The sequence below is a fragment of the Pecten maximus genome, chromosome 17 (genome assembly GCF_902652985.1).
Source record: "Pecten maximus chromosome 17, xPecMax1.1, whole genome shotgun sequence".
In the NCBI taxonomy this organism is placed as follows: domain Eukaryota; kingdom Metazoa; phylum Mollusca; class Bivalvia; order Pectinida; family Pectinidae; genus Pecten; species Pecten maximus.
The window spans coordinates 16,837,760-16,845,962 of NC_047031.1; the positions used below are offsets into that span (position 1 = coordinate 16,837,760).

Consider the following 8,203-nt stretch of genomic DNA (forward strand, 5'->3'; position numbering starts at 1 on the left):
TAAAGTATTATTTTTGGTGCTAAATAGACATATACAAATGTCCATTCTAGTTACCAGTCTATCAGAATTGTTCTTTGTCGGCGATATAACATCTTTAATCTAATTATTTCATATTTCATATATAACATGTTTTACTGGTTTTTTGTTTTGTTTTTGTTTTTCAAACTATTAATTATGAACGGCCCTTTTGGACCACTAGTTCAGACCAACTGTGTGGCTCTACTATTTAGGGTGGAATCGGCCACTAGGGCCACCACTATTACATGTGTATAATTAATAATTACGACATATGCGTGTTATGTTTATTGTTTTGTTGTTATACATGTATTTATACTGACGGGCTGTAAGGCCTAAAGTTAAATAAAATTGAATTGAAATGACATTCAGAACCAATGAGTCCATAATATGTTTGTTGCTTTTGCGAAGTCGATACGAATGTTCCGAGAATGAAACAATAAATATATAACTCTTACATTTATAAAACATATATATATCAGACTTGTTAAAATATACACTTTGAACATCAAATACATATATGTACACATGTTTATATACAATAATTGTGTGTTTTCAGATTGTTAAGACGTCCTCATTATTACAACCAGTCTTAAGTATTTACATTGACTCTGTATTTGATAAGTGGAACATGTTGTATTTCCTTAAATTCTATTATTTTTTCCTATGGAACAAAAAGTTATATTTAGCTCTGTTTGGTATAAAGAGCAAGTGATATGGGAATCGTTCCGTTCATTCTACTTTCCTTCCCTTTCGAATGATAGTTATCTATAGCTCTGTTGAGTATCTACAGCAAGCAATATGTGATATGATAATCTTTCCTTAAAACCAGTTCCTATGGAACAAATGAAGTTGGATATAACTCGATTGAATATATATACAGCATGCAATACGTGATATGATGATACATCACAGATCTAACTTAGAAACTTATCATAATTCTGTAGTCCTTTCCTCTAGAAATATTAAGCTATATATAGCTATATGATATATTTGGATTATGCAATACTTGCTTTGAGAATTTAGCACAAATCAAACTTTAGGTACTTTCCTTTTCAATTCTGTAGTCCTCTCTTATGAAACGAAATAAGTTATATATAGCTATATGCAATAAATGGAGTATGTGATATGTGCTTTGAGAATAAAGCACCAATCTTACTTTAAGAATCCTTTCTTTTAAAAATTGATAAGACTATTTAAGTTAATAGACATTTGTTTTATGTTAACATTACATAAACGGATGTGAATACGTGATGCTAATTTATCACATTATTAAAACTGTTTTAAACATTTCTCTTTGTCTATAGGGAAAACAACACAATCACAAGTGGCCAGGATAAAACAGTTTAAACTTAATTTCCTAGCTGTTTGATGATTTGTATAATTTCAAGGTGATAACAAATACTTCACTTAAAAATCATTTGGGATATAAATTAACATTTGATTCCCGTAATTATTCATCCTCAAACCCTTCACATCTTCCATCAATTTCAATTTCATATATAGTTTTGGCTTAGTTGTTTTGTAGTGTTTAACGTCCTATTAACACAGTAAGGTCATTTACGGACGGTGTCAGTGAATTACGCGGCCACTGACGGATTTTTTTTATAGTGTCATCACACTGAAATGTCACATCTAGACACGGTATCGTGACACTCCACATGGTCATATTATACTGACAGCTGGTTCATCAGGACGTCTTTTGTTCACGATGAAATGATTCCGTCTGTCTTCACACGTAATGATGATTATCGAATTTATCATAATAAACCGATAAGATTTGAATGTTACTGATGTCAATAATCCAAAATTGACAGGTTCTTAAAAACAAAGAACGCACGTAATAAAACATAATGGTTGCGTTCGGTGTTTTCATCCTTTAAATGGTCGGTCATACAGAGGATATGACTGCTCCGGTTCCCGCCTTTGTTTCTGAAGTAATCTGTATTAACGTAGCGGCAGGCCAGGACATTATCACATGACGTCATTGCAGTTTCATGACTTCTTCCCTTGTCCGGGTCCCACTCGTCGAAATGTGCCTTTCTTTTGAAAAAATCATCCGGCGAAGCTCGAACCGGAAGGACTGACCGGAAACAACGTAGATGAAGAAATTGATTCCATAATTTACAAACGAAACAACAGATAGAAGATCGTTCCAAGGTTGTATAGATATCAATATCATTTGTACCTCCAGGATTGGCTTGCCGCTGTGAAGCGCTATGTGAGTGCAGATTGAAATGATGACAAGAGGGAGCATAGTAATGATGTATATTATTGATATTGCAAGCAGCATAAACGTAGTCTTGTGTGTTCTCGCGACCACGCGAGATCTCGAATCGCTACTAGCTTCTCTTCTCACTCGATAAATCTGGTAAAGAACCATGGTATTGAAGATTAAAACAAGAAGAAATGGAAGAATGAAAATCAAAGTAAATTGATATAGATAAATATGTAAATTCACATACAGCTGGATAAAAGACTGCATTGCTTGACAGGTATTCATGTAACTACCTATCATTATGAACCGAAATACCTGGGTATAAGATAATATCACAAACAGTGAGAAGATAATAGCTACGGCGCCGGTCTGGGTCCGCAGAACGCTTTTCTTAAATGGCCGACAGACTGCGACTACTCGCTCTGCTGCCATACATACGATTAACCAAGATGACATCAAATAACACATGTGTTCCATAAAATTGTAGGTTTTGCAGGCAGCGTCGTTAAAATGGTAGAACACACTTCTGTGTCCAATGCCAAGATAGTTATACAATTCATCCACCAAGGTCACCTGTCGACCAATCAGAGTCAGGCTATCAAACACAGCTAGGGCACAGAGAAAATGGCTATACGACTTTTTACGAAGATTTCGAGATTTCATTACGGCAAAGCTTAAACAGTTTCCAATAATTCCGACTAGAACGACGATGGGAGTTGCGCATTCTTTGATCCACCAACCCCATTTGGCGGGCTGCATGTCTGCGTACGGGAACATATCTGAAAGACAACAGAGCAAAATTAACAACTGTTGTATTACAATACATATAACACATCACTAAAGAATTCGGAAAATAATTTACCTGTTTTGAAGATTTGTACAGCAGTCACACATAATACAACATAATATTCGTTTTGACAAGACTGGGGTAGAGAGAATGTGATTTATTACATTTTTACCAGTGAAATATCAAAAATTATTCATTCTATAAAAGTGATATTTTTCACTAATGAAGAATATCATATTTTTCACTAGTGAAAAATATCACTTTTGCTGATTTGACCAATCAAATTAATGATTAGAAAATACCAAAATAATTGACCAATCAGAAAGCCCGACATATATGTCAGCACCTGGACAGGGGAAACTACTTTTTTTGTTTACAAATTATCGCTGTAGTCCTAGTTAGCATACGGGGTAGGGTTTTCGTTGATAAAAAATGTAATAAACAGAATATCTAACAGTGTCTTCAGTAAAACCAAATATATTTCACTCGTGTGGCTAATATTTTGATATTTTTCATTCGTGCTGCGCACTCGTGAAAAATATCAAAATATTAGCCCCACTCGTGAAATATATTTGGTATTACTGAAGACACTGTTAGATATCCTCTATATATATGTCATATGTTTCTCAGTATTCATCCATCTTCATACCATGAATCCATCCCGTTTATAGGTATACATACACAGGATATTATATCATGATTTATGAATATTTATTATAAATTTACAACGGTTTATGACATAAGTAATATTATTCTATTTCCATGTAAGCAATGAATCGTTACTTTAAATTGTTATCTTCTTCCGCCATCTGCAAATTTTATAACGCTTCATAACATAAACCCTTTATGTATGTATAGAACTTTGTCCTTGAAAAACACATCAAACGAGACAACCATCCTGAAAGTATGAGCAGCTTCATAACCTGACCTACATTTACTGTCATGTTTTCGCCGATGTATTTCTTACAGTATAATTAATAAACCAACAGTACGTTTCTCCCTTCGACCAAAACCCGTTTTAATATGTGCTGCATCCGGAACTGTGATGACCGGATACGACAATTTATTTATAATTCAGTCATGACATCCTGTTGAGCAGTATGGCTAAAATCTATTTCTCTCAAGGATACAACAGAACAAACGAAATCTTATATTGACATCTGCGTTCAGAATTTCTCTACATTTAATAAAGTTTATTCGTAGTCTGTCGACAGGGTTGCTTTTTACAGCTATAATCATGTTAGATATATCAATTCTCCCGGTTTAAGTATCTGTCAGAGGAAGAAAGCCAGTCAAATTCGTTACATAAATTATTTAGCCTGTTTTATAATAGAGAAGAGAAAAGCAGCAAGTAAACAATGTATAGCGACCATAAGCGATCAGTGACATGCTGACATGTGTTTCATCTGGATAATATTTCTATAGATAACTACTATGATGGGCCATTGTTTTCTACCTTTTATTTTTTTTCTTTGCGAGTTGTGTAGCTCTCTATTGATTTGTGTCCTTATTCTGATAAAATTGTTAGTCAGGTTTCTATTAGACAGCCACTATGATGGTCTATGTTTTTTTACGCTTTCTGCTTTTTCGTTACGAGCTGTTTTCCTCTCTTGCTTTCCCCTTGAAAACCGCCATCAAATGTCTGTTGAGAGGACACTAAGCCGCATGCAGAAAACAAACAACTTACGATTGGTCAAATATTGATATTGGGCATACCGATAAACCATGAGATAAAACTTAAAGAACGGTTTCAGAACTGAGGTAGGTAGTGTAAGCTTATATAGATATATTTTTGACATTATCTTAGCACGCGGCACACTACCAGAGAATGATTTACGTGCTTGGAAAATATACCAGAAAAAAGTCAGGAGATAAACAGAAATAAACAAAGTTCGGTAGCCATCAAACATAATATCACATGAAAATTCCATACAGGAACACAAAGTTACATAAAGCAAGCATGACACATGTCAAAAGGATCGGTTGAAAACTGAAAGAGGAGATCAACAGGCAAGATAGCATTACGGATATAAACTATAGATAATAACACTTTTCAACATGTTCTTATCACAATGGCGGCCAGTAAAACACATCTTTACACCGTGATCATTAAACCTAAGTCCCCTTTAGACTTTGGTTTGGTTTATTTTGTTTAACGTCCTATTAACATCTAAGGTCATTTAAGGACGGCCTCCCGTGCGTGCGGTATGTATGCGTGTGGTGAGTGCGTATGTGTGTTATGGGAGGCTGTGGTATGTTCGTGTTAAGTCTCCTTGTGATAGGCCAGAACTTTTGCCGATTTAAAGTGCTATCTCATTGAAGCATACTGCCGAAGACACCCAGCAGCACACCCCACCCGGTCACATTATACTGACAACGGGCCAACCAGTCGTCCCACTCCAAATATGCTGAGCGCTAAGCAGGAGTAGCAACTACCATTTTTTAAAGACTCTGGTATTTCACGGCTAGGGGACAGAACCCAACACCTTCCTCACATCGGCGAACGCTCAACTAAAGGCCAAAAGTGAGGCATTGTCAAGGAAGACATTAGGAAAAAGAAAGTTGTTAAGAAAGAAGAGAAAAGATAAGATCCCAAGTGTAGTCGCCTCTTACGATATTGCAATGGGGGCAGCAGGTACAATTCTTACGCCCTACCTGCAGGGCCGCCCCTTAAGACTGGCCTGAAACGGCGAGAGATCTATCTAAGAACAAAACACTAAATAAAAAAACGGACGTGCTGCATCCGGAACTGTGATGACCGGATACGACAATTTACTTATAATTCAGTCATGACATCCTGTTGAGCAGTATGGCTAAAATCTATTTCTCTCAAGGATACAACAGAACAAACGAAATCTTATATTGACATCTGCGTTCAGAATTTCTCTACATTTAATAAAGTTTATTCGTAGTCTGTCGACAGGGTTGCTTTTTACAGCTATAATCATGTTAGATATATCAATTCTCCCGGTTTAAGTATCTGTCAGAGGAAGAAAGCCAGTCAAATTCGTTACATAAATTATTTAGCCTGTTTTATAATAGAGAAGAGAAAAGCAGCAAGTAAACAATGTATAGCGACCATAAGCGATCAGTGACATGCTGACATGTGTTTCATCTGGATAATATTTCTATAGATAGCTACTATGATGGGCCATTGTTTTCTACCTTTTCTTTTTTTCTTTGCGAGTTGTGTAGCTCTCTATTGATTTGTGTCCTTATTCTGGTAAAATTCTTAGCCAGGTTTCTATTAGACAGTCACTATGATGGTCTATGTTTTTTTACGCTTTCTGCTTTTTCGTTACGAGCTGTTTTCCTCTCTTGCTTTCCCCTTGTAAACCGCCATCAAATGTCTGTTGAGAGGACGCTAAGCCTCGTGCAGAAGACGAACAACCTACAATTGGTTAAAACTTCCTTTGTTAAACACAACATCAGCAGCCAAATGTTGATATTGGACATACCGATACATCATGAGGTAAAACTTAAAGAACGGTTTCAGAATTGAGGTAGGTAGGAAGTGAAAGCTAATATGGAGATATTTGTGACATTACCTTAGCACGCGCCACACTACCAGATAATGCTTTACGTACTTGGCAAAATAGCCGAACAAAGTCTGGAGGTAGCCGGACAAAAAAACCCAGAAATCAACAAAGAGTGGTAGCCATCAAACATAACTATCACATGAAAATTCCATACAGGAACACACAGTTACATAAAGCAAGCATGACACATGTCAAAAGGATCGGTTGAAAACTGAAAGAGGAGATCACCAGGCAAGATCGCATTACGGATACAAACCATAGATACTAACACTTTTCAACATGTTCTTATCACAATGGCGGCCAGTAAAACACATCTTTACACCGTGATCATTAAACCTAAGTCCCCTTTAGACTTTGGTTTGGTTTATTTTGTTTAACGTCCTATTAACATCTAAGGTCATTTAAGGACGGCCTCCCGTGCGTGCGGTATGTATGCGTGTGGTGAGTGCGTATGTGTGTTATGGGAGGCTGTGGTATGTTCGTGTTAAGTCTCCTTGTGATAGGCCAGAACTTTTGCCGATTTAAAGTGCTATCTCATTGAAGCATACTGCCGAAGACACCCAGCAGCACACCCCACCCGGTCACATTATACTGACAACGGGCCAACCAGTCGTCCCACTCCAAATATGCTGAGCGCTAAGCAGGAGTAGCAACTACCATTTTTTAAAGACTCTGGTATTTCACGGCTAGGGGACAGAACCCAACACCTTCCTCACATCGGCGAACGCTCAACTAAAGGCCAAAAGTGAGGCATTGTCAAGGAAGACATTAGGAAAAAGAAAGTTGTTAAGAAAGAAGAGAAAAGATAAGATCCCAAGTGTAGTCGCCTCTTACGATATTGCAATGGGGGCAGCAGGTACAATTCTTACGCCCTACCTGCAGGGCCGCCCCTTAAGACTGGCCTGAAACGGCGAGAGATCTATCTAAGAACAAAACACTAAATAAAAAAACGGACGTGCTGCATCCGGAACTGTGATGACCGGATACGACAATTTACTTATAATTCAGTCATGACATCCTGTTGAGCAGTATGGCTAAAATCTATTTCTCTCAAGGATACAACAGAACAAACGAAATCTTATATTGACATCTGCGTTCAGAATTTCTCTACATTTAATAAAGTTTATTCGTAGTCTGTCGACAGGGTTGCTTTTTACAGCTATAATCATGTTAGATATATCAATTCTCCCGGTTTAAGTATCTGTCAGAGGAAGAAAGCCAGTCAAATTCGTTACATAAATTATTTAGCCTGTTTTATAATAGAGAAGAGAAAAGCAGCAAGTAAACAATGTATAGCGACCATAAGCGATCAGTGACATGCTGACATGTGTTTCATCTGGATAATATTTCTATAGATAGCTACTATGATGGGCCATTGTTTTCTACCTTTTCTTTTTTTCTTTGCGAGTTGTGTAGCTCTCTATTGATTTGTGTCCTTATTCTGGTAAAATTCTTAGCCAGGTTTCTATTAGACAGTCACTATGATGGTCTATGTTTTTTTACGCTTTCTGCTTTTTCGTTACGAGCTGTTTTCCTCTCTTGCTTTCCCCTTGAAAACCGCCATCAAATGTCTGTTGAGAGGACGCTAAGCCTCGTGCAGAAGACGAACAACCTACAATTGGTTAAAACTTCCTTTGTTAAACA

General features: G+C 36.9%; 1 protein-coding gene across 1 annotated transcript; it reads right to left on the minus strand.

Moving 5' to 3' along the window:
• Window positions 1–469: 469 nt before the first annotated feature.
• On the minus strand, window positions 470–3,002 carry LOC117315630 (FMRFamide receptor-like). The gene has a single exon (XM_033869913.1). It carries the CDS (start codon window positions 2,990–2,992, stop codon window positions 2,000–2,002), a length of 993 nt encoding a protein of 330 aa, XP_033725804.1. The 5' UTR covers window positions 2,993–3,002; the 3' UTR covers window positions 470–1,999.
• Window positions 3,003–8,203: the final 5,201 nt, after the last annotated feature.

Excerpts from the sequence above, each read along its gene's own strand:
- LOC117315630 (XM_033869913.1), bottom strand. The coding sequence starts at position 2,992 with ATGCAGCCCGCCAAATGGGGTTGGTGGATCAAAGAATGCGCAACTCCC.